This window comes from Mucor velutinosus (genome assembly GCF_035048745.1).
Source record: "Mucor velutinosus strain NIH1002 chromosome Unknown tig00000268, whole genome shotgun sequence".
Lineage (NCBI taxonomy): Eukaryota > Fungi > Mucoromycota > Mucoromycetes > Mucorales > Mucoraceae > Mucor > Mucor velutinosus.
This window is the reverse complement of record NW_027041917.1, coordinates 515268-542506: the sequence shown is the minus strand read 5'-3', so window position 1 is coordinate 542506 and position 27239 is coordinate 515268. Positions and strand designations below refer to the sequence as shown.

At 40.3% G+C, this 27239-nt stretch overlaps 6 protein-coding genes across 6 annotated transcripts; 4 read left to right on the top strand and 2 right to left on the bottom strand.

The window, feature by feature from the left end:
• Nucleotides 1-1318: 1318 nt before the first annotated feature.
• ATC70_003939 (uncharacterized protein) lies at nucleotides 1319-5391 on the top strand (the record flags this gene model as incomplete). The annotated part of the gene is made up of 16 exons (XM_064823294.1): nucleotides 1319-1544; nucleotides 1601-1877; nucleotides 1948-2245; nucleotides 2303-2369; nucleotides 2426-3340; nucleotides 3400-3659; nucleotides 3721-3911; nucleotides 4001-4055; nucleotides 4113-4166; nucleotides 4226-4335; nucleotides 4391-4500; nucleotides 4574-4596; nucleotides 4656-4851; nucleotides 4907-4954; nucleotides 5017-5082; nucleotides 5153-5391. 16 exons carry the CDS (start codon nucleotides 1319-1321, stop codon nucleotides 5389-5391), a joined length of 3135 nt encoding a protein of 1044 aa, XP_064678606.1.
• Nucleotides 5392-5613: 222 nt separating this feature from the next.
• ATC70_003938 (uncharacterized protein) lies at nucleotides 5614-10655 on the bottom strand (the record flags this gene model as incomplete). The annotated part of the gene is made up of 7 exons (XM_064823293.1): nucleotides 5614-8103; nucleotides 8160-8832; nucleotides 8894-9512; nucleotides 9615-10159; nucleotides 10257-10289; nucleotides 10355-10467; nucleotides 10557-10655. 7 exons carry the CDS (start codon nucleotides 10653-10655, stop codon nucleotides 5614-5616), a joined length of 4572 nt encoding a protein of 1523 aa, XP_064678605.1.
• Nucleotides 10656-11115: 460 nt separating this feature from the next.
• ATC70_003937 (uncharacterized protein) lies at nucleotides 11116-12928 on the top strand (the record flags this gene model as incomplete). The annotated part of the gene is made up of 5 exons (XM_064823292.1): nucleotides 11116-11512; nucleotides 11580-11855; nucleotides 11927-11959; nucleotides 12015-12484; nucleotides 12554-12928. 5 exons carry the CDS (start codon nucleotides 11116-11118, stop codon nucleotides 12926-12928), a joined length of 1551 nt encoding a protein of 516 aa, XP_064678604.1.
• Nucleotides 12929-16512: 3584 nt separating this feature from the next.
• On the top strand, nucleotides 16513-19545 carry ATC70_003936 (uncharacterized protein; the record flags this gene model as incomplete). Its single annotated transcript, XM_064823291.1, has 1 exon — nucleotides 16513-19545. The coding sequence occupies one exon, from the start codon at nucleotides 16513-16515 to the stop codon at nucleotides 19543-19545; it is 3033 nt and encodes a 1010-aa protein (XP_064678603.1).
• Nucleotides 19546-21565: 2020 nt separating this feature from the next.
• Nucleotides 21566-22165, bottom strand: ATC70_003935 (uncharacterized protein; the record flags this gene model as incomplete). Its single annotated transcript, XM_064823290.1, has 1 exon — nucleotides 21566-22165. One exon carries the CDS (start codon nucleotides 22163-22165, stop codon nucleotides 21566-21568), a length of 600 nt encoding a protein of 199 aa, XP_064678602.1.
• A 520-nt stretch (nucleotides 22166-22685) lies between these two features.
• On the top strand, nucleotides 22686-24538 carry ATC70_003934 (uncharacterized protein; the record flags this gene model as incomplete). Its single annotated transcript, XM_064823289.1, has 2 exons — nucleotides 22686-22818; nucleotides 22875-24538. The coding sequence occupies 2 exons, from the start codon at nucleotides 22686-22688 to the stop codon at nucleotides 24536-24538; spliced, it is 1797 nt and encodes a 598-aa protein (XP_064678601.1).
• Nucleotides 24539-27239: the final 2701 nt, after the last annotated feature.

Below are 27239 nucleotides of genomic sequence, written 5' to 3'. Positions count from 1 at the left end.
AAAAAGGGCAACATCTATGAATGCAATCCTATATATACTTTTTTTTTTCAATATAGATTTGATTAGATACATACAACAAAAAGGAAAACGGATTAAATTCTACATAGGTAAATTTGTGGGGATGAGATACTTTTCGTATCGTTGGTGGTGTAAGCTTTATCATGAGTAAATTTGGTGTCATTTGGTCTTACCCTCCTTTGCTAATAGAGCCCTACAAAACTTGTTATACTTTGATTCACCTCTATCGCCGCCATGGAACTGGCTGTAAGCATTTATAACTGTACCAAATCATTATATTCTACCAGGTTTAAAGCCGTGAAGAGAAGGAAAGACTTAGCTTAGTTTTCGCATTATTTGTCTTTATAGTAGCAACGGCATACAGCGCTTGTAGACATGAACCAAAATCAATTAAAAGCCAGATTTACATCTGTCTCAAGATTGGACAATTTTTTCAATTGTTTTCGACTTGATTCAACTGTTTTGCCAGATTCGACTATATGAAATGTGCGGATCATCTCACACTCCCTTAAGCTTTCCTCGAGTCCTTTTCAAGGCGCATCCAATGGTACCAATGATAAGCAGTGTTTTGAACAAACCTATCGAGTAATTTAAGAAAGAATGAAAAGAAGATTTTGGCAAAAAATGTAGAGATTTCACATATAAAAACACCACAAACAAGGTTTCAGAAGTTGCGTTGGATCGAGAGCAACATTTTGATTTAGTATACATTATAGTAAAAGTCTTCATTTTTGGTGTCAACAATGCGATCGTTTGATTTTTGGCAAAAACTATGAGGTACCCCCTCATGGTTTTCCATCAATTTTTGATCGATATTTTTTCCATCCCTAAAAACGTGAGCAACGGTGTCAGGAAGTTTGCGCTAGACGAGGGGGATAGTCTGATGCTATTCTGGCGGTTTAAACCCACATCTATCACCAGGAATCACTGGCCAAATGCCTTCAAATGACGCTGTGATTTGCACTTTTTGAGTGCTATGCGACTGTACTGTCTGCCTGAACATGAATTGTGCCCATGGAAACAGACGTGGAGCATGACAGAAAAGCAAAGGCAGGCTGCATTAAGCAGCAAATGCACATGAATCAGTATGTCGTATGCGTGCCATTTTGGGATTACTCTTAAACCCTTATGGATAGACACGCAAGGCATTTTCAAAAAGCGCAATTTGGCACTAGAGGGCCACTTGTGCTCTTTCTTCCTTATAAATTATTATCTAATTCATCCTTCTTGGCATTTTTCTCTCTCTCTCTCTCTCACTCGTACTTTCTCGACCGAAAAAAAACAACAACAATAGAAAAAGATGCAAACACATTTGCTATTAAGAGAGAATCCAAGAGCACTTGCTTTACGCCCCACCGTATTAGAAGAAGCACCATCGGGTGTATTAGTGTTTGAAGAATATGGAGGGTCCAACAGTCGAGCCATAGCTAAACTATATGGCCCATCCGAATTTGAAGATCAACAATGGCGTATACTCAACTCGCGTCCAGTGTTTGGTTGCTTGGGTTTGATTACGGTGCGAAATGGTAAGTTGTCAAAGCATGTGTTTGTAGGTATACTAATTCACCAAAAATGAGGGTAGAATGCTTTGTTGCCATTGTCACAGATTGTATCTCTGTCGGAAGAATTAGAGCAGGAGAAGAAGTCTACAAGATTCAGTCAGTCTCATTTTACTCGCTATCTTCCAACAACTATGACGACTTTGTGGACCCAGCAAGTTGGGATGATGACTGGGACCAGCCAAGCAGCAATAATGGCAATGTCATACAGCATCCATGCGCTCAATTGCAAAAGCTCTTCTCGGTGGGTAGCTTCTACTTTACTCCGGATTTCGACTTGACAAAGACAGTGCAAGCTCGGTAGGTTGTGAGATGGCTAGCATGCGTCATGGTTGGCTGGATGATTGACACATCTACATACAAAATGTAGCACCTCAAAAGCCTCTCTGGGCGTCCATTCCTTTGATGAGCACTTTTTATGGAACCAATTCTTGATATCAGGGCTATTGGATTTTAGATCAAAGTTGGATAGAAAGAAGCAGATGGATCTTGATCGTGGTGGATTTTTGGTATTTGCCATCAGAGGTTATGTGGGGGTGGAAGTGGTGGATATAGATAACGAGAAATTTGAGCTGTCTGTCATTTCAAAACTAAGCTGTCAAAGAGCTGGAACTCGATTCAATACAAGAGGCATTGATGATAATGGACATGTCGCCAATTTCGTAGAGGTATGGAACACTGGAATGCGAAAAAGGACAAGCTGCTAATGATGATGGTGGTGCTAGACTGAAACGGTGTTGTACTCGGATAGAATTTGTTACTCGTATACACAGATTAGGGGCAGTGTGCCAGGTAAGCATGAATGACAGTCGCTTGCAATGCACGCCTCATTTATACTATTCAAACAGTGTTTTGGGAACAGCAGGGCATGCAACTGGTTCAACACAAGATTCAGATATCCAGAGGATCTGCTGCAACACAACCAGCTGTAAAGAGGCATTTCGATGAACTACTCGATCGTTATCATGCGGTGTGTAACATCAACCTACTAGCACAAAGAGACACTTCAGGAGGCGAAACACTACTCAGCAATGAATTCAACACAGCTGTCCATCAACTGGGCTACGACGAAAAGGCAGTAAAGATGATGAATTTCGACTTGCACGCTGAATGCCGAGGAGGCAATTACGAGAACGTAGCCATGCTGATGAACGACATCGCTCGCTATCTGGATGACTATGGATTCTTTTTAATGGACACGGACGACAATCAAATCATCTACACCCAAAAAGGCGTCTTCCGCACCAATTGCATGGACTGTTTGGACAGAACCAACTTGGTACAAAATGTGATATCCAAGCGTGTGTTGATCAACTATGTGCAAGATCGGTTCAAGGACAGACGCATCCACTTGGAGCGAGTCATAGCCCGACATTCACATTTGTGGGCAGAAAACGGTGACAGTCTGTCCAAGATTTATGCAGGTACAGGTGCTTTGAAATCCGCCTTCACGAGAACAGGCAAAGTGACGTTTATGAATGTACTGAGTGACGCCACCAAATCTGTCAATCGATTCTATATCAACAATTTTCAAGACAAAGCCAAGCAGGAGGTTATCGATCAGTTGCTGGGCAAACTAGCAAATCAAGCCATCATTGCCATCCATGATCCCATCAGCGACAATGTGACCCGGCAGTTGACAAAGCGAGTCAAAGAGTATTCCAGCAGTCGGCGTATTACCATCTTTAGTGGATCGTATAATTTGAATGGAAAGGGGTTTAAAGGAGAGTTATTGGATCCATGGCTGCTGCAACATTTTCGATGTGAGTGTTGTCTGTGTGTTGGGTCACTTGAATTTGTTGGTTGATGATATTACGACTAGGGAACGATGATGAGCCAGATATCTATGTGGTGGGTTTTCAAGAGATTGTGGAGCTGTCACCGCAACAAGTCATGGCAACAGATGCAGAAAAGAGAAAGATCTGGGAGCAGCAAATTGAAACAACACTCAACTCCCGGTCAGGTGCTAAATCAAAGTACACCATGCTTCGATCCAACCAGTTGGTGGGTGCTGCTCTTATTGTATTTGTAAAGTCAGACATTGTGGACGAAATTAGAAATGTAGAGACTTCGATCAAGAAGGTAGTATGCTGCAAGTGCTGGTGCGCCATGTTGTATATTCATGCGTTGTATGTATGCGTAGACGGGTATCATGGGCATTGCTGGTAATAAGGGAGCTGTAGCAATTCGCATGGATTACGGTGACACAAGTTTCTGCTTTGTGGCTGCACATTTGGCTTCAGGGCACTCCAATGTAGACGATCGCAACGCTGATTACCATACAATTAACGAAGGTTTGCGTTTCTTGAGAGGCAAAACTATCGATAGTCATGAGTAAGTGTGTGTGTGTGTGTGTGTGTGTGTGTGTGTGTGTATGTTGGAGATGAACTATGATATAAAGTAGTAATCAAACGGGGTTATAGTAATGTCATCTGGGTGAGCGATTTGAACTATCGCGTATCCTTACCAAACGAGGAGGTAATGCACCAATCGTGTGTATGTGTGCTGAATTGCTACTGACACCATGTACCACAGGCTCGCTTATACGCCAAGGAGGGTAATATCGAGGCTTTGTTTAGAAATGATCAGGTAAGCCCATCTCTGTTTCTGCTGACTGGTAAAATCATCATGACTGAATCAAACAACAGCTTCAACGAGAAATGCGTCAAGGAAGGGTATTCAATGGATATCAAGAAGGTTGCATCACTTTCTTGCCTACCTACAAGTACGACAATGGAACAGATGTTTATGATACCAGGTACGTTTTCATGTGCTGTTGAATGCAACCTGGATATCTCATACATGCCCTGCAGTGAGAAGCAGAGAATTCCCGGCTGGACAGATCGTATTCTATTCAAAGGGGCGCAGTTGAATCAACTCCAATACTCTCGTGCAGAACTATACACATCAGATCATAGGCCAGGTAAACGAATGAGCCACCAAAACAGCACCTTGTATACACTAGACTCACTTGTATATACACATGCTTTTCTTAGTACTTGCGTTATTCGAAGCAGATGTAAGTAGACTACAGACGTCTCATTTTCTATACAGATTGCTTACTCGATGGATGAACAGATTCTCACTTTAGATCATGATGCCAAGGTGAAATTACAAAAAGAGTTATACCAGAGCTTGAGCTCGATTGAAGTTCGCGCCACACCTCCCCCCGAGCTTCCCAGACGCAAGCATCCTGTACCAAGTACGACATCCACCAAATTATCCGATTCCTTTGTAGATACACTGATAGACCTTTCCTTTGACTCAACTGATTGTAAGTGTGGTGTACAGGCTGGTTTATATGTATGCTTGCTGATTTATTATGTTAGTTCCTCCTCCAAGTACGGATACCAAAAAGTGGTGGGAAGATGGTCAAGGTATGATACTGTGTTGATGTAGACAAGGCTGTCGTCTTTGTATTGATCTTTTTGTTGTATAGATATCCCTAAAGCTGACAAGACGCGCGCTAGTAATCACAATCCATTTGAGGAAGATGGTTTCATTCGTATGTGCCAATTAGAGTAAACCCATGATGGAGCATCGCACTGACAAAGAGCTCATGTATATACATATAGTGACAGGCGGAAGTAGTCTCAAGTTCCCAAGCTCTTTACAATCAGATGGTGAATGGACTCCTCTGAGCCCACTTTCCTATCAGGGCCCTTCTCTTGCCAATGGAACTTGTTTGACAAACGATAAATCCTATACCAATGGCAGCAACAGCAACAATGCATCATCATCACCGGTCATTACCACGCATGGCAATAACAGCAATGTGTCTAGTGTCATTGGATTCTGGAACAACAAATCCTAAAAAAAGAAAAAGTAACCTTGTATCTATAACACCATTGTCATCACACAGTAATATCTATTGTAATCTTTCCGTCAATAAACAAACATTGTCAAGCAACCATCTCTTGCGCTTTTTTAGTGTAGATAATGTATTATATGACAAAAAGCATGTTTTATTATACAAAAGAATGCAACGTATTATTTTTTTTTAAACTGAAATGACTACTACAGTGGAAATGAGAGACTAACATTCCTCTCCACCTTCAATCAAATCATAAAAGAGATCCAATAAGGTAGCAGCAGACCAAGACTGTGTGGTACAAGAATCATGACAGTATTCAGCATCCTTGTTGGTTAACTCAGGAAGACCACACCAGGGGTCTTTGCTGACATACTCACGATGTTTACGCAAGATGCGAGCAATCTCTTGGTTTGTAAGTGCATCGAAATGACGAGCAGCACGAAGATAATAACCCAATGGCCATAACCATTCAGGACCTTGGTGGTAGTTGCGGCCCTTGGAGGTCTGGAAATCCTCAGAGTCTTCGGAATTATGATAGTAAGGTTTGTATTGTTGGTCCAGAGGATCCAGTGTACGCATACCAAGAGGACCCAACAAGGCTTCACGACAGAGTTGGATGCACTGTTTGGCATGCTCCTTATCAAAGAGTTCAGGTGCAACAGCCATAGCGACAAACAAGTTGGGGCGAAGCTGGTATTCGGTGTAGGCTTCAGTGGCCTTGTAGACGTCCTTGTAGATACCACGACGGTTGACAATTTTGGAAATCACATCATAGTCCTTGTCCTGAGATGGTTCTTGAGGCACATAATAGACTCTTTCAAAGTTCTTTTGCAAGAGGTCGTTCCAGTACTTGAATGTGATGGTCTTTTCACCGTCGTCTGTCTTGACATGATCGACACCCTTCCATTTGTACTCACCACGCTCAATCAATTGGTTGACCCAACGAAGCGAACTCTTCAAGAGACCGGTGATTTCAGCAGGAGCACCATCACGAGGTGTGCCGGGATAGCCCTTGTTGTTGGCCTTGGGACTTTCGCCCATCTTGTCCATCCATGTACCACAGTTCCAGATGTTTCCACCGACCAAGACACCCGAGCTCCAGTCCACGTCAATATCAATGTTGAAGCCCTTGTCTGTCATTTGCTCATCAATTTGTCTACCAGCGTTGTGTTCTCTAAAGTGAATACCACGGGCATGACGTTCAAACACTTCCTGCATGATCTCAGCAATGGTACTGCTGTACGTGTAGCCTTCTTCTACTTCAACAAAGCGATCGTCCTTGGGGAAACGACGGGGCACCTCGGCTTCCAAGATGGATTTACCGTCAGGAGCCAAGTTATAGTAATCTTGGATCGACTGCATAAAGAACCAAGCAGAATCACGCGAGTTGTAACGGGGGCGACGAACAGAATCCAAGAGATTAGGAATCAAACCATGACGAAGCGATCCGGCAAAAGCGATAATGTGCTTCTTGGCATCTTCAAAACGACCAGTGACCATGAGCAAACCACGAAGCGAGATGCAGACATCACGTCCCCAGACACGCATATGGCCTACAGTGAAATGAGGTAGACCAGCAGCCAAAGAGGGTGTGGATTTAGTAGGTGTGAGACCAGCAGAGGGCACTTGGCACAGCATCTGTACACTGGTCATGGCTAACTGCTTGATAAAGGTGTCGCCGTGTTGCACCAGAGGCGACATCAATGTCAAGGCATGTGCATAGACCTTGTCATAGGCTGTCTTGACGATCAAGGCAAAGTATTTAGGGACCAAGAAATCAGGTACTTCTTTAATCAAGGTAGCACGCTTTTCAAACCAAGAAATCAAGGCTTCTAGAGCAGGGTAGTGCGACTGATACTCTTTGAGACGATGGATAGTGTAATCAAGAGCCCAGTGACCAGCACGCAAGTTGTCGCAGAGAGGGTGGCCCAGATCGTTGTTGGCAATGATGGGGTTGAGCACAGACATGAAGCCCTGGAGACCGGCATAGACCAACTTGCCATAATTGGGGACATTGTAGACACCATCACCGCCTGTGCTGTCCGTTTCCTCGCTTTCACAACGGTACAATACCACGTTGGTGGCCAAAAAGTCTAGGTCCTTGACAACATGATCGTCCATGGTAGTAATAGTCTTGAGAATGTCAGATTTATCGCCAATCGAGGTCTTGATTACGCAGATAGAGCCAGGTGTGAAGCTATCAGGAAGCACGACTTGCAAGAATTGGCCCTTGTCATCTTCATGGCGGTCGAATCGAGGTGCATCCAGAGCCTCCAAATGGCAGGGAAGGCCCTCCAGGTATTCTGATTCCTTGGCTTGATGACCGTCAATCTTGAGAGAATAGGCAAACTCGAATTCTGCCTCTGATTTACGGAGTTGGATAGGAGAATGGCCAGATCCTTGGCCAGGGAAAGCAGTGCGAGAGATCATCAAGTAGCCAGATTGAGAGCCAGGGTGCTGGCGATGGACCAACAAGTAATCGTTCTCTTGATGCACATGGACTTCATGATAGCCTTCCAAACACATTTTTTGGTGCAGACGCAAGAGCTTGTGCTTGGCCGCAATAACGCCAGTATCGCGTTGAGGGTTGGGATCATAATGGCGTTTTTCATTGACAATGTCCAAGAGACGAGGGTAGATTTCGTCATAGCCCTTGACACTACCTACAGCACAGTCAGAGAATGCAACAACAGCAGCATTAGGCAGCGTATCCTATGTATACATGAGATATCAGTAAGCATGACAACACGGCATATACAAAGCATTACCTCTGCAGTTCTCTTTTGGAACGGTGTTTCGTTGTCATGCGTACAGTCCATAAAGAGGGCGCGAGGCATACTGCCATTGGTAATAGGAATACGAAGCACTTGATCATGTTCATCTCCTTCGTAAGGCACCAATTTCCAAACCATGTCCTCATCCATACTACCTACAGGCTTGCCACCATGACGGTGAGCCAAACGAGACAACTCATGCGTGTCCCATGCTTGCATGGCTTCACGGATCAAGGCATGAATACCCAAGCGGGATACAAAAGCATTGTCCTTCTCGGGAGACCCAGTAAACAACTCAGCCAGCACATAGAGATCAGGACGAATCTTGCGAGCAGCGTCCAAAAAGTACTCGGCGACGTGGATAGGTGTGGAATGACAGTTGTCGATACGGATACCGTGGAACATGCTAGCGACTTGCTCTGTGTATTCGCGCATGTGTTTCCATAGCCATGGGTTGTCTTCAGGCGCTTTTCCGTAACGTAGTTTGACACAATCACCCCAGATAATGACCTCACGACGCAAGTAGGCTGTGGAACCGGGACCAGCGAAATCAACTAGAGGGTCTGCATTCCAAATCCAACCGTTGTTTGCCAACATCATACTACCTGCAGGATGCTTCTTGCTCTTATCCTCAAGACGAGTGAAATAGGTCTCAATGACAGGGTTGCTGTTTGAAAGGGAAGATTGGTCAGCAAAGACTAAGCAAGTTTCAAATCAGTGTGTGTTACCTCTTTGTGATACTACCCAATTTGGGCCCATTTTCAGCTAAACGAGTAAAGACAAGTCTGCCCTTGATGTTGTCTAATGCGACCTTGCATTCCATATCGTATTCTTCGTACAGAGGTAAGTTGTAATCATTCAACAAGCCCTGGAAAGAATCGGCCAAAGCATCCACACGATCCTCAGAGACTTGATCCAAGCTGGAAATGTTGTTGAAAGCCAGCAAGAATCCAATTGCCTTGGAGACATGCACAGACTTGTGGAATCGAGTGCCTAGATGTCCATCTTGAATGACGTTTTTTCCGAAATGATATGTGCGTTCCTTGACGGGTAAATGAACCACATCCTTGAAAGCAGATGGATCTGCATCAGCAGCAGCGGCAGTACGAGATCTAAGCGCATTGCGAATTTCCTCAACGTATTTAGCGACATCAATCACCTTGTATTCGTACAACTTCAAGGCCTTGAAGGTGTGGTCTTTGATGTAATTGACAATGATGTCGGCATCATGAGTGGATTTGACTTCACGTGGTAAGCCAACTTTGTCCATATCTCCGGAAAGATCAATCAATGCTGTATCCAGCTCGTATGCAGGAACGAGATAAGGCGAGTTGTGAAGATTGTAGCCTACAGAGAGTCAGAATAGTTTTTGAGTATCAGCAGCAGCAGCAAGCATGACTTTATCACTGAAGCAACCACCCCCCCCCCTTAGTTTGTTCATCCACTTACCAGCTTCAGGATGTTTCAACAGAAATTCGGTGCTGTTACTGGTGTGATTCCAAACAACATCAGAGAGACTAAGGATGCCGTGTTCTGTATTCAACTTGGTGATGGCTTTTTCAACAATAGCCAGCTTCTCCTTATTGGATTTTTTGCGGTCCTTTTCATCAAACACATCGTCATCGAAAGCAAGTTGATCAGCGATACTATAGGGCGAGTTGGAATCACCGCGCTTTTGCAAAGGCACAAAATGAATCATGTTGTAGCCAGCATATTCCACTTGGTCAATCAGTTTCTTCCATTGCGTAATAGGGCCCATCCATTTAGGCACCATGGATAAGATCATCAAGCCATCCAGAGGCAGCAATTCGCCTTGTTGGGATGGGTTGGCACGAGGCAATTCGATACGAGGCTCGGCAACGACATAGCCCACTTCCGAAGTAACTTTGCCGGCGTTATCATCCGCAGTGTACTCTACCTTGTATTGGTAAGCACCAGGAAGATCAAGCTTAACGTCACAATAGGCATGAAGTAGATTGGGATCCTTGATGAACCTAAATATGCCGACATGTTAGCCTGTCCTTGTGTGTATGTGTGTGTGTGTGTGTGTTGTCACGGTTGATTGGGTCATTATGCTATTGATCCACTTACTTGACAGGATGAAATGTATGTCTCTCAAATTCACTATAGAAACATCTTAGCATTTCCCTCTCTCTCTCTCGCCACAATGCCCACAGCAATGAACTTACCCTTCAATGGGATAATTGGTATACAAGACAGGTCTTCCACCAGCTGCCAACGAACCTGGCTTTAGAATAATGCGAAGAATAACTTTGCCTTTGAAGAGTGGAATACGGACATACTAACAGTAAGAAAAAAAAACGCGTGTTTGTTATTCGTGTGCCAAGCTTCCATCTACAGATTTTAATGCATTGCGATTGCATGACTTACAGTTTTATCTTGGGTGGGCGAACCATCATCGGCTAAAGTGAGGGCATGCAAACGAGGCAACTCCTGTATAGTGCGAGTTTTATCAATGACATTCACCATTGGAAAAGGACGTGAAAAATGGAAAAGAGAAAAAGAAAAAGAGATCAATGCTTGATAAGGCTGTGCAAACACTGGTAACTATTTATACCAGTTTTCTTTTTTTTCTTTTTCTTTTTTTTTTTTCACAGTTCGCGGGAGATTTTGTTTATAGAAAATTCACAAGTCTCAGACACAAAATATCATCATCGTCATTATCATCTCCCAAGTGGGATCTTCCATTCAGGTAACACATCATTTTTGGGGGGGAGTTCAAGACAAACAAGATTTGTTTATGCAAAATTACATGTCCCCCTATCATTCATATAATCTGTATATACAATGCAAAGCGCACAACAACGTAACATCCCCTAGCTTATTCTGTCTTGTTGAAAACTAGTGAACGGCTATAAAAATCAGGGCAGATTTCATTTCAATCTCTTTCTTGCTCTTCTCTCTCCCTCTTCTCTTTCTTATGCATCAAATGTCAGCCCCACCCAAAAGGCCGCCTTCCATCATTGCACCATCCTTTACAAGTGATGTCACTTTCTCCACCTTGACAAGGCCCTTTGAACTGCAGTTATCTCATTTGGGAAAGACAAAATCAAGTTCATCTTTTATAAAATCAGAGACATCGCTTGTGATTCCTCCAATCGAAACAACAGCAAGCAGCAGCACCAGCAGCAGCATCGATGAACCGACGGATCAAGAGGAGAGCAAACTGAAAAAAACCTTAAATCGAGTTAAATCGATAGCTAAATCTGCTTTTCTAAAGTATTGGTTTTTGCTTGGTTTAGTAATTGCCATTTTACTGGCATGGCAATTTCCAAATGTAGGCAGAAAAGGCGGTTACATTCGAGCTGAATGGAGTATAAAGTGGGGTAAGTTGTATGCTTGCGCTTGTTTATGTAAAAAGACATGTTATACAAACCAGTGTTCTTGATTTAGGCGCCGTTGTTGTTATCTTTTTAATATCAGGTCTGTCGTTACGTACAAGGATACTGGCCCAGACTTTGCTTCGAGTGCGATTGCATTTCCTGATACAAACCATCAATCTCATCATAATCCCGTTCTTTGTATTTGGCCTCGTCCTCCTGTTCTTCAAACTGCATATGCCTGTAAACTCTTTGCTCTTGATTGGTGTAGTCATTGCTGCCAGTACCCCAACCACCGTCTCTTCCAATGTGGTCATGACGAAAAATGCAAATGGAAACGAAGCATCTGGTAGGTGTATCTTGAGATGTGCTCATCATCTGGATACCAGTTTCTAATTATATACATCTACATTCAAAAAGCACTGATGAATGCTGCTTTAGGCAATGTTCTTGGTACGTCATGATGTGATGAATATCTTCTTTTATGTTCTCTTATTCTTTCTTTCAGGCATCTTTGTATCACCAGCGCTGGTTTCTTACTTCCAGGACCCGCTGTTGGCTGCTTCACCAGAGGATGAGAGCGCAAATACAGCAGGAGGTTCGGTTGATTTCATAATGGTCTTAAAGCAATTGGGCCTTACAGTCTTATTACCGCTGGTTATTGGACAAGCCATTCAGATGTTATTTACTGAACCAGTTGCAAAATTCAAAGTGAAATGTAGACTGTCTGATGTTAGCAGCTTTTGTTTGTTGTTGATGGTCTGGTCAGTCTTTTCTGATGCGGTTCATGCTGGCTCCTTTTCTGCAGTGGCTGGCAAAGACATTGCTGCCGTTGTCATCTTGAACTTTTTGTTCTACGTTTTGTTCTCTGTCTTTTCGTTTGCGCTCGCTCGATTGCCTTACTCGAAGCGCATCTTTGGTCCTTTGAAATGGTTGGATAGATTACGCTATTCTCGAGAAGATACTGTTGCAGTAATGGTATGTGTGTTTGTGTGAGTCAATGCGTGATACAATGGAATAACATGACGTATCAATTCTCTTGTATAGTACTGTGGTGCCACAAAAACTGTTGCTATGGGCGTGCCTTTGATCAATGTGCTGTATCAAAAAGGTGATCCAGGCACCATTGGAGTTCTCTCTACGCCGTTGCTCCTCTACCACGTTGAACAGTTGATTTTGGGTAATATTGAAGTGGAAATTCTCAAGAAATGGATCTCACGTGGAAAAAAGAGAGATGAGCAAAAAGTACAAGATCAAGCTGCTGGTATCGATGATCAAGATGATGAAGAAAGCCAACAACAACAACAAACATCAACTACATCTACAACCTCGGTTCATTTGAATCGAGATGAAGAGAATGCATATGAAAGTGGTGTAACGAAAATAGAGCCATATCAGAGTCAACTCAAGTTGTCTGTTTAAGGTCTTACATATATATACAATGATACCATTACTGCAATCATCTTTCCACCACCTCCCCCCCCCCTTTTTTTTTCACCTTGAAAATATTAATAATAATTGTAATATGTACTTTTTCTCCTTCATAGAAAATAGAGTCAGGCGCCAGTTTTGTTTAGCTTACATTTGAATGAATAAATCATGGTTGCTTATCCTCCATAAATCATGATTTCAATCTACTTTTTCTGACGTTAACACTTAATGTGTGTTTCTTTCCCCTTAAACATATGCTATGTATAATTTAGATAATATATTATGCAATGTACAGATCACAGGGAAATATTTCTGCGTTTTCTTATTGTTGCTGTATAATGTAATGTCGATCTTTATAAAGACACGATGTGAATACCTCTGTGTGTGTGGATGTATGCATATGTAGCATCCACTCCATCATAAATTATGTTAAGCCAAGTTGCATTTTAGCGTTCTTTTGCTCTGGATGTAAACTGAAATCATTAAAAATCTGTCATCAAAGGGACAACACCAAAAATGAGGGTTAGGAGAAGGGTTTCGCATCATGAACACATTAGAATACTATAATAATAATCGTTTCTGATACATCATCGTAGACCTTAATCGAACAATTGGTTGGTAGTTTTTGATTCAATCAACTGTTAGTTTTTCAACACGGCATTTAAGATGTAAATGACTTGGTTGCAAATATCAGTTTAAAATAATAAACATAACCTACGCAGAGGAATATGGTTAAAACCTAGCGAATATTCCATTATTACCATGCCTACGCTTCTTCATTCTAAAAAGATTAAAGCATACAACATTTAGGAAATAAATGATGAGCGCGAGTATGCAGAATATAGGCCATCCATTACGTTTGTATATTGCAGGTGGGCGACAAATTTTACGTTTTTAATTTATCGCTCGACATGCAACATTCAGGTAATAATCTTTCTTGATATTACATGCGGCTGTAGTAGGATTACAATAAAAAACTTCTATTTGCATTGGAGTTGACAGGCAGCATTATTGCCTTATATTCTCTGAGCACACTGTTATATCAAATGTTATAGCAAGGTCTCACACTAAAGGTTTTAGGCTATTCTTAGGTACTTTGGTTAAATCATGCTAATCATGATTTACAAATCAATTGTTGGGTAGATAGTAAACCTATTTGTATTATAGTTCATCATCATGCTGTAAACCCTAGCATAATGAAAAAAGTATATAAATGCCTCCTTGGGATGCATTCTCAATAAAAGTGTAATTCTTTGGCAGATTCAATTTGACATTGTATTTTGACATAACACACACTGTTATATCAAATGTCATAGCAAGGTCTCACACTAAAGGTTTTAGGCTATTCTTAGGTCCTTTGGGTAAATCATGCTAATCATGATTTACAAATCAATTGTTGGGTAGATAGTAAACCTATTTGTATTACAGTTCATCATCATGCTGTAAACCCTAGCATAATGAAAAGTATATAAATGCATCCTTGGGATGCATTCTCAATAAAAGTGTAATTCTTTGGCAGATTCAATTTTACATTGTATTTTGACATAACACACACCACAGATAAATGAAGAAAATTAGGGTCATCCCTGACTGAGAAGGGAAATAAAGGATCAAAAGCTTATTATGGTGATTATTGATTTGATGAACAGCAAATTACGTTGTATCTCGCGTAACCAGATTACAACTCGTTCATGTATAAAGACTGAATTATCAACATATACTACTTCTCCCTTTTTCTCTATGTTGAGGATATAGATCATCTCTGAGAGGCAAATGTATTAGGCGTTGTATATTACATAAGAGGATCTGAGAATGAGCTGAGATGCATAGTAGAAGTGAGAGGTCTTTATTCAAGCAGCACGAAGGAACATGAGTGGTGCCATCAAATGGCTAATCTATATCCTGGTTCCTAGAGAGTGGTAGCCTATGGCCTTTCGTCCCTGGAAGTGGGTTTCAATTCCGACAAATGTTCTTCCGTCAAAGCTATTAGGAAGAACATTCTATTCTGGATCATCTTTGTGGTTTATCCTTGACTGGTGGTTTATGAGTTCTTATACAACACATCCTCGTTAACTGGTTCAAGGCTTATGCAATTATCCCGCATTCAAGATCAAGGTCCTATTGCTGCGGCACTGTCAAATAACTATAAATACTTTTGATATCTACACTAGTTTTGATCCTTATTCAATCTTGGAATAACATAATAAATATATTCAGTTCTAATTGTATTTACTCTGTCTATATTTCGTTATTCTAAACATACATATAGTTTATATTTAAATCTGGTAACTGGATGAACTGTCGGAATGCAGATCATAGTGGATGTATTCCACAAGAAGAAAAGAACATATTACTATAGGAGTATAGTAATATGTAGGCAAAAAATGTACACTCACACAAAGCGAGTCAAAGAAAAGCATATCATAAATACAACATCAAAGATGTTCAAAAGAGCTCGTTGTTGTTGCAACAGTATTGCATACATGAGCAAAGTGCATGGTAAATAGTCGAATGTAGAGTAACAACACAAACACGTACAACTGCAAAAGCAATGGTGGTATAAATTTGCACTACAACATAATGACTAATGTTGTTTCATGTCAAACCACAGAGGCAACACAACCAGCAAAAGAAGAAGAAAGCGCAACAAAGTAAACATCATGATAAAATGCATTATCACGAGAAAGAAAGCAATAATACAAACGTTCAAAGAAGTTTTATATCATTCCGACCAGAAGAAAGAAGATACTTACCACTTACCACAACCACAAATAGACCAGAGAACAAAACATGCACCAAAGACAGTAAACCAGGAAAGACCGGATTCGCAACAGCAGCAGCAATACCTGTGGAATTTGAGGCTTGATAGACTAAAATTCACGGAAAAAAAAGAATAAAAAAACAGTAATGTCAACTTGATAAAGGTATATTTTATTATCAAACTGACAGGTGTAAAGTAAACTGAAGTCTCTCTACTGGCCAGGTAGATGATCCTTCTTATATACTATAACAATGGATAAAAGTTCTATTAATTAGAATGACAAATAAGTCAACTCAGATCAACTAATGTCTAATCATGCTAAAAGACAACTCCAGCAAGCTAATCATGATTTAGCTCTGTCTGGATGAATAATTAGACTCTCATCCGAAGTACCCTGATCTATCCTTTCCATAAGGATAATTAATATCGATCTAGTAGCATGTATCCGATAGGTACAGTCTTCTTAGTCTATATTAATAGTACATATCTGAGTGTATATCGCTAAGCATACATCTTTAGCATGTATCTGGATATATGGCATGTCTATAGCATATCGTATGCATGTCTATAGCATGTCTCATATATAGTACAAGTCTGTAGTACATAAAGTATCTGTAGCTAGTATCACGGATATAAGCATGTGTCTTATAGCGTGGATCATGAAGTGCACATCTGAAGCAACAAGCTCATATTGCATTAATCTTGGTGCCTATCCAGATATGGTAAACATCCGTAGTCAATGTCGGAATACAAGTATAAGTCTATAGTGCCATCCATGTCCGTGGTGCCATCTATAGCCTATATCTTATATAGTATGAATCTTATAGTACTAGCGTATCTGAAGTCCATATCTTCTCATGATCATAGTATAAATCGATATCGTACATCTAATCCAGTGTACATACAGTTTATATCTAAATCTGGTAACTGGATGAACTGTCGGAATGCAGATCATAGTGGATGTATTCCACAATACCAGCACCATCGAAAAACCAGAGAACAAACGACACCAGAGACCAGACAAAGACCAGACAAGATCAGACAAAGATCAGACAAAGATCAGACAAAGACCAAACAAAGGCCAGACAAAGACCAAACAAAGACCAGACAAAGACCAGACAAAGACCAGACAAAGACCAAACAAAGACCAGACAAAGACCAGACAAAGACCAGACAAAGACCAAACAAAGACCAAACAAAGATCAGACAAAGACCAGACAAAGACCAGACAAAGATCAGACAAAGACCAAACAAAGACCAGACAAAGACCAGACAAAGACCAGACAAAGACCAGACAAAGACCAGACAAAGACCAGACAAAGATCAGACAAAGACCAGACAAAGATCAGACAAAGACCAGACAAAGACCAAACAAAGACCAAACAAAGATCAGACAAAGACCAGACAAAGACCAGACAAAGATCAGACAAAGATCAGACAAAGACCAGACAAAGACCAGACAAAAACCAGACAAAGACCAGACAAAGATCAGACAAAGACCAGACAAAGATCAGACAAAGACCAGACAAAGATCAGACAAAGACCAGACAAAGATCAGACAAAGACCAGACAAAGACCAAACAAAGACCAAACAAAGACCAGACAAAGACCAGACAAAGACCAGACAAAGACCAAACAAAGACCAAACAAAGATCAGACAAAGACCAGACAAAGACCAGACAAAGACCAGGCAAAGACCAAACAAAGACCAAACAAAGACCAGACAAAGATCAGACAAAGACCAGACAAAGACCAAACAAAGATTAGACAAAGACCAAACAAAGATCAGACAAAGACCAAACAAAGACCAAACAAAGACCAGACAAAGACCAGACAAAGACCAAACAAAGACCAAACAAAGACCAGACAAAGACCAGACAAAGACCAGACAAAGACCAGACAAAGACCAAACAAAGACCAAACAAAGATCAGACAAAGACCAGACAAAGACCAGACAAAGATCAGACAAAGACCAAACAAAGATCAGACAAAGACCAGACAAAGACCAGACAAAGACCAGACAAAGACCAGACAAAGATCAGACAAAGACCAGACAAAGATCAGACAAAGACCAGACAAAGACCAAACAAAGACCAAACAAAGATCAGACAAAGACCAGACAAAGACCAGACAAAGATCAGACAAAGATCAGACAAAGACCAGACAAAGACCAGACAAAGACCAGACAAAGATCAGACAAAGACCAGACAAAGATCAGACAAAGACCAGACAAAGACCAAACAAAGATCAGACAAAGACCAAACAAAGATCAGACAAAGACCAAACAAAGACCAAACAAAGACCAGACAAAGACCAGACAAAGATCAGACAAAGACCAGACAAAGACCAGACAAAGACCAGGCAAAGACCAAACAAAGACCAAACAAAGACCAGACAAAGATCAGACAAAGACCAGACAAAGACCAAACAAAGATTAGACAAAGACCAAACAAAGATCAGACAAAGACCAAACAAAGACCAAACAAAGACCAGACAAAGACCAGACAAAGACCAAACAAAGACCAAACAAAGACCAGACAAAGACCAGACAAAGACCAGACAAAGACCAGACAAAGACCAGACAAAGACCAAACAAAGACCAAACAAAGACCAGACAAAGACCAAACAAAGATCAGACAAAGACCAGACAAAGACCAGACAAAGACCAGACAAAGACCAAACAAAGACCAAACAAAGATCAGACAAAGACCAGACAAAGACCAGACAAAGATCAGACAAAGATCAGACAAAGATCAGACAAAGACCAAACAAAGACCAGACAAAGACCAAACAAAGATCGGACAAAGACCAGACAAAGATCAGACAAAAACCAGACAAAAACCAAACAAAGATCAGACAAAGACCAGACAAAGACCAAACAAAGACCAAACAAAGACCAGACAAAGACCAGACAAAGATCAGACAAAGACCAGACAAAGACCAAACAAAGATCAGACAAAGACCAGACAAAGACCAGACAAAGACCAGACAAAGACCAAACAAAGACCAAACAAAGACCAGACAAAGACCAGACAAAGATCAGACAAAGACCAGACAAAGATCAGACAAAGACCAGACAAAGACCAAACAAAGACCAGACAAAGACCAGACAAAGATCGGACAAAGACCAGACAAAAACCAGACAAAGACCAGACAAAGATCAGACAAAGACCAAACAAAGACCAGACAAAGACCAGACAAAGACCAAACAAAGACCAGACAGAGACCAGACAAAGATCAGACAAAGACCAGACAAAGACCAAACAAAGATCAGACAAAGACCAGACAAAGACCAAACAAAGATCGAACAAAGACCAGACAAAAACCAGACAAAGACCAGACAAAGATCAGACAAAGACCAGACAAAGATCAGACAAAGACCAGACAAAGACCAAACAAAGATCAGACAAAGACCAAACAAAGATCAGACAAAGACCAAACAAAGATCAGACAAAGACCAGACAAAGACCAGGCAAAGACCAAACAAAGACCAAACAAAGACCAGACAAAGATCAGACAAAGACCAAACAAAGACCAAACAAAGACCAAACAAAGACCAGACAAAGACCAAACAAAGATCAGACAAAAACCAGACAAAAACCAAACAAAGATCAGACAAAGACCAGACAAAGACCAAACAAAGACCAAACAAAGATCAGACAAAGACCAAACAAAGACCAAACAAAGACCAAACAAAGACCAAACAAAGACCAGACAAAGACCAGACAAAGATCAGACAAAAACCAGACAAAAACCAGACAAAGACCAAACAAAGATCAGACAAAGACCAGACAAAGATCAGACAAAGACCAGACAAAGCCCAGACAAAGATCATGTAATGAAATAGCCACCCAAACGCAACTGGATTGAAAACCAAAGTTCATCAAATAGCACTCATTCAAATTCATGTTATTTGGATCTATTAATGAAAGCGCTCAAATGTACATCAAAAACCCATTTAAAAATACTAAAGCAAAGATGCATGCTTATATCGCACATTGTGTGAATGAATCACTCCTGATCACAGTGTATTCAATCACACCCATGGTGGTCGTAATAAGTGATGGAATCTTTATCCAAATAGAATCAAATCAATAACAAGCATATTCAAATATGACAACTATGCCCCGCTGCCATAGTTGCACAATATCCCAGATAAAGGGTTCCGTACTTCAATAACAAATATCACACTTTAAACCATCAAGGTTACATTAAATCATGCTATGACGATAGCTCACCCAAGCCCATCAAGGTTACTCAAATCGACCCTTATGGCCAGTGCTCTTGCATTGATTACCACTTTAAATCAAACATCAGCAACGTTTGCCAGATATCGCAATAGCAGCATCTATTGCTCTCTATCATCACTAATCCTACAAGCTAGTTGCAAATGTATAAATACTCTTCTTTTTTTACTCAATTCCAGGTGTTGTATTCACACATCTAACTGTTCCTGAATCACAATGTCGTAGATTGAACTCAGTAATAAACTATGCACATATGGAGCATATGTAAATAAACTGTATCAACCTGTAAACGATAACCATGATATTCACATAAGCTAAGTTTCAGTAAGCTATTCTCTATATGTCAAAAGATAGAAGATAAGGAATGTAAGTAATCAACGTTGTCAAGAGCAACTAAAGATACTTAGACTGATCATCTATATCTGAAATAATTACCATTTAGCATAAGTGAGGATTCACACTAAAACTTAGCATGAGAACACCATTCTAGACGGGTGTGTAAGCAATCCATAAATCATACATATAAATAGCAGTAGACATTCACTCTTCCCTCTCCTCTTCATCTGATTTTACGAAAATAAACTTATATCCATTCTCACGTACTTTCAGATTTACAACACCAGGATCTTCAGTTCATTTTATACACAAATAAAATACAGTTGATTTCCATTGTATTTTACTATTGCTTTATATTTTTTTGTGAAATCTATTTAAACCTGTTTTCACTACACCATGGATCATCATTCCACTGTGACTAAAAAAGATTTGAATATTGCTGAATATTTCTAAAAATTTGTCGAAATTTTTCTGAATGGCATTCAGAGAAATTCGGAAAAGTGCTCACTTAATTCAGAAAAATTCAAAAAATTCATGTAGTTTAGGGTGGTTTGCAAAATATTCATAAAAAAATAAATCAGATATATAATAGCATTTAGTGCTATTACAATAGAAACCATTGTTTATTTCTTGACATATAATAATTGCGCTACTACTACAGAGAAACATGATGATATTACATTACGGGCAATAACAACGAAGCGTAGCCTAATGAGAATAAGCATAGAGATCAGAATTCCTTACGACTTGCGCACTCTCTTATTGTTGGGTCCCTAATACACAAAGATAAGTAGCTCCATCTATGATATCAATGCCTTATGACTACCTTTATGTTTCTACAATTTAAGAGATAGAGAGAATATCAGCATAAAATGGCTAACTCCAGGGCGATGATAAGAGACTTACTGTCTTTGCAAATCTTGCGTTTCTGGTGATGAATATCTTCTGTGCTTTTCATATTCCTTTGCCTTTGATTTGTTTGATGCAGATACATTTTTTGATACTGGGGATGGCTGCATTGGCTATAGTGATAGTGCACATTATAAAATGGAAAAGAAATGTGAGTTACTGCGCTATATCTATGAAAGCTTAATTACTTGTTCTACTAGAGGCATATGTTGCGTGCTGATTCTTCTATAATATTACGATTAGTATCAAAGAGTACTTTTCTCTATGCAGCATTTACTTTTGTGATCCAGTATTTCGAGAAACATGAAAATTGATCTTGTCTACAATCAAATTTTCGTCATCGTCGACAGAATCTTCTTCGGATTGTGCTTGGGATCATCCCTCAGAAAATACCAGATCATCATCGAATTGGGTTTCGTGAATTGCGGTGTCATTGCTTGGCCTGGCACTGTATTTGTAATCGATTATGCCAGACAATGATTTGGAGACAGCAAACTGCGGCAACCAATCTTTGAAGAACCCAGAGATGTCAACGCCCTTTTTGGCTACATCGTTAATGACGGTCTTGACCAACAAGGCTTGAAACCTGTCGTCCAGCTTGCTGAAAGTGATATTCGGGAACTGTCTGTCAGTTTTCTTTGCCTGGTTGTATGCTGCATCTTTGACAAGCTCCCAGACCTTCTTGCCATCAAGGTTTTCCCCACCTAATCGATGCTCCTCAAGGACGTTGATGCATAGCTCAACAGAAAGCTCCTCCAGATGTTTGTTGTCTGCTTTGCTTGGGCGGCATATCACTCCATCTAGTCTCGCAACATTGGTCGTGCTCGAAGAGGTAGATTGTTGAACAATGTGCTGCAGCGTAGCTTTTACTTCGGTCTGGTTGTCATTACATTCCTTGACCTGTTTGCTAAGATTGGACAAGTCCTGTTCAATGTTCTCCAATCTTTGTAAGAATAGTTGTTGTGCTTGATCCATTTTTGAATAAGTAATTAGTGTAAAGTGTAAAATAGAGCAGTGCTTTGAGATGGTTGTATCAATTGCGATAAATGCGTAACAATCTATGAAAGACAGAGAAAAACTGATCTAGTAATGTTTCCAATAATTAATAGCACCCGCTATCACAGACATTGATGTTTCAATCATGCAGATTGAAACGCATGCAATATAAGGAGCACAAAAGACAATCCAGACAGATTTGTGTTTAACCTTTATTTCTAATATTATTTACGATGCCATTTTTTTTGTGCCCAGTGTTGTCGAAGAATTCGCAATAGACATGAAAAACAGCATAAACTTTGGCACTCTTCAAATGACACAACAACTGTAGACTAATCAGTATCAAGGAAAGAAAGCAAGAACTGAACATGATACTCAGGCTGGATCTTACATTGAAAGAAATAGTCAGCAAGAAAACAGCGATGGTGAACCTGGTAGCGATGGAGAATATGACTTTGGAGACTCTGATGGACTCGGCGCTAACTATAGTGACAATCAGATGTCTGACAGTTGCGAGGCATTACCACCACTGGATGCTAAAAATACTGAGATCCACAAGATCTTCAGGGAAGAAAACTTGACAAACTCAAGCATCCGAAGACTTGTTCAATGGCACAACCAAACGTATCCTTGTAAGTAACCATAACAAAGTTGGTTGTTTCAAAGCGCTAACATTTACTATGATAAGTTGCAACGCCTATAGTCTCAACATTCAAGGCCAGCTCTGCTAGGAAAAGGGTCACTTCTTTTGCACCTTATACAGTCGATGTGTGCATCAGGTATTGCTATGCCTTTCAACCACCAGAGGATGGGGACGAATGTCCAGTGTGCTTTGAAAAGAGATTCAATATTGATGGTAGCCCCAGAAGAACCATCAAGATGCTACCAATTGGTCCACAACTTGCCACGTTGTTCGAAAATCCAAACTTCATCAGAGTGCTTGATGACGAGGATTCATCCATCAGAGCAAGGTTCAAGGGCGATACAATGCAAAATTTAGTGAACAACAGACATCTATTCGACAATAGATACGACATTGACCTGTCCCTGTACGTAGATGGATTCCAATCACACAAAAAAGGCGGTGCAATGTTGAACTTGGTCATGATACAAATCTTGAGCCTTCCTTCTGCCTATAGATACAAAATGGAGTTCCTGATGATTGATTTCGCCATTATCCCAAACACCAAGAGATTAGACAGTTACCTCCAATACCTTGTCAACGAATTGGAAAAATTGGCTCGTGATGGACTACAGGTGCAGAGAAACAACTCAACAAGTATCTCGCTCAAAGTTCACCTCATGGGATCCTTTGGTGATATCCCCAGCGTCAGCGAACTCAATTTCCTCGCATCCCATACGTCGCTTCAAGGCTGCCGTTTTTGTACGATCATTGGCATCAGCAAAAATGGTGTTATTTCTTTTCAACTAGCAGCTAATGATGAAGATCGACCACTACGATTGCTAACAATTGAAGAATACAAATCCAGTGCACTAGAACTTGGTATCGAAAGGCCTTCTTTGTTTCGAAACCTGCCATCATTCATTGATCCAACATTTGTGGGCTTGGATGAATTTCATTTGTTTGGACAAAACATGACACCAAGAATCAAGAAAATGTTTACGGACAAGGAATCGATTCTTCGCTTGAAGCCGCGACAAATAGAGAAGATCAGCATTTGCTTGAACCAACTTGCAAGAATATCACCTTTGATCTTCGAAGGCAATTTCCTGGATGTCTTCAGCAAGGGAGGGACAGCTCGAGGAGTAGATTGGTTGGTGTTCCTGAAGTACTTTGTGCCCACAGTTTTTATCGACCACGTTGATTTATGCCATTTGGATCCTACTGTCTCTGAAGCTGCCAAGGAAGCCCTAAGTACAATATCCCTGATTTGCTCAGTATGCTTGCAGCAGGATATATCTGAGAGCGAGATACAAAAATTGGAAGAACTAGTCACCAAGTGGCACCAATTTCTTCGTCTTCACATCTCAGCAAAATTCTTTCCGATCAGCGAACATTATTTGGAGCATATCACGATGATGATTCGAAAGATAGGCCCCATGATGCCTCAGTACAGTTGCCGTATTTTGGAGGGAAGGATTCAAATGATCAAGAAGAGAATCCATGGCTGTAATCAAGTCGCAAAACAAGCGGAAAATATCATGCTGGATATTGCATGTAACAGCTATGAAAAAAAAAGAACGACTGTTGTGCCAGAAGGACCACAACTGTCTATAAAGATTAAGGTATTTTTGATGGGTAGATATGTCTGTGTTGTGCAACAACATGGACAAGCTATGATAATTAAAGTGCATCTCAGCTATCTAAATACTGAGGTTCACCAGATGTGATAAGCGTTGTACAAGATAAATTGCTACTTTGGCATTCAGAACTTAGTATAAATAGAATAACTCTTGTCTTCATCAATAAATCTTTAGTTTTTTGTGTCTGATCTTATTCAAATAAGTCTTTTCTTGTTTTTATAATATTGAACATTTTTTATAAGCTACAAATAATAATCCTTTTATCCTTTGTGCTTAACAGATAGTATTGGCTGGGGTGTGGTATTCACCTTTTCCATGTTTTTCTTGTTGATGAACAAATCCGGTGAGCTATTTGGACTAGACGTTTTTTTTTTGAAAAGAACTTGCATGAAAGATGCGTGTTTCTTCCTTTTTGTGTTTCTTCGTTCTTCTCCAAAAACTAGCACAAGACAGCGTCGTAAATATCAGCATATTATTATACTACACTACAGCGTTTCCGTATAATATAATTAAAGAACATTTATCGCATGAAACTTTTAAATGTATACTGGAGCAAGCAACTGCACCTTATCCTACTTATCAATCAAGAAGGCTTCAAATTGGATTCATTTGGTCATCCTTTTATTACAAACGTAAAACTAAAATAAATGACAGATCGACAACAAATCAACTAGTTGTAACCCTTCGTTGCTTCAACCTCTTAGCCAATCAGATTGCTTGAAAACTCCGCTGACCTAAAAAAAATTTTGCGAGGGTTTCCCCCTGTTTTGATGCGAGGCAAAATTTTAAGCTCAGCTATATATAGCAATATAGCCGTTGCTATCATCAAACTTCCCCCAGGTGCTAGAGCATGCCTTACTTACACCACCTAGCTTTTAGATTCTAGCGTTGAGACTCTCAATCATCACTAAAGTAAGTAGCGATAACCAAATGGAGGCAGCCTATCCATCTCCTAGTCTCGGATAAAGTCTTGTCGAGCTTCAGCGATAGGCACATCCACAACAACGTAATAATGTATGCTTCAAAGAAACATAATAAAAGAAAAAAGGAACAGAAGAAAAGAACATGCTACAGTAGTACTACAGGAGTACTACAGGAGTATGAAGGCAAAAAAGAAATACTCATACGCAATGAGTCAAAGAAAAGCATAACAAACACAACATCAGAGAATGTTCAGAACAGCTCGTTGTTGTTGTAACAAGAATGCATACATGAGCAATGTGCATGGTAATAGTCGGATGTAGAGCAACACAAACACGTACAATTGCAGGAGCAACAGCAGTATTATAAGTGTACAATACAACATAATGACCAAATGTTGTTTCATGTAATGAAGCCACAGAGGCAACACAAACAACAATCCACGACCATATAACATAGTAGTATTACAGCAGCAATACCGATATATAGCAGCACATCATGCTCGTTGTTCGTACATACGAAGCAACAACATTGTAAGCATCCGTTGAGCTGATCGTATCACAGCCAACAAAAGAAAAAGAAAGCGTAACAAAGAAAACATCATGAATGCATTATCATGAGAAAGGAAGTAATAACAAAAACGTCCAGAGAAGCTTTATGTCATTACGACCAGAAGAAAAACAATACTTACCACTTACCACAGCCACAAATAGACCTGAGAATACGAAGCCACCGGAGATATACCAGAGAACGAGCATGCACCACAAATAGTAGACCAAAGGAGACCAGACTAGCAGCAGCAATACCATCAGCAACACCAGCAGCAACAGCAGAAGCAATACCATCAGCAACAGCAGCATAGAAAACCAAAGAACGGGCGACACCAGAGATTAGACAAAGATTAAAGAAGCAACTGCCAGAGATAGAAATCAAAGAAGCAATCACCAGACAGGGTAAACCAAAGAAGCAGGCAGTAGAAATAGCAGAGAAGTAACGGCAGCAGCACTCACGTCAAACAGGCAAAAAAGTTATCAAAACCTAATAAGCAAATTCGATTAGTGCTGATTTTACGTATTCCAGTGCTCGCTATTGAATAGTGCCTACTATATTCCACTTCGAAGAAGCAGGTTCAAGTACTTTTAACAATGCAAGAACGTGTTATCAAAAGCTAGAGTGTTATTTTCAATCAAAAGAGTTCCAAAACCAATATGGTTTGATACTAAACGCGTTTTGCAAAAGGGAGAAAAAACGGGGGAATGGAAAAATGGGAGGGCGCCATATTCGACGTCACAGCCAGTAGATTTGCTCTCAGTCTTCTGTCGTGGCAGCCGTAACTGCTGTACTTTAATTTGAAATTGTGCAGTAGGTATTTTCGTGTTCAAATTTGACTCGACCTTACATTCTTTGAACGTTTTTGCTAAATTTGATTATGAAAATTGTCGTTGCTATACTTTACTTTCTAATGCATCTATATAAAGTCAATGAAGGCACATCGAATGATGCTGGTTACATTCACCTTTCAGGCCGAATATAATGAGCAATTTTCAAAAATATGAAAACAGGGTTTTTGCGAATATGTCAGAATTTAGCATATAAAAGTTCCAGAAAAAGAGTTTCCAGTATTGCATTTCATCATTACCATCAATTTGATCTAATACGTATCATAGAAAAAATCTTTGTTTTTGGGGTGAAAAACGCTGTCGTTTGATTTTCGATGAAAACCATGAGGGGTACCTCTTGCTTTTTGGTCGATTTTCGGTCATGTTTTTTTTGATCCCCAAAAAGTTGAGCAAAGGTGTCAGAAAGTAACTGCCAGATGAGATCAAGTGTTTGGTCCTATTATGACAATCTAAAACGGCCTTGGACG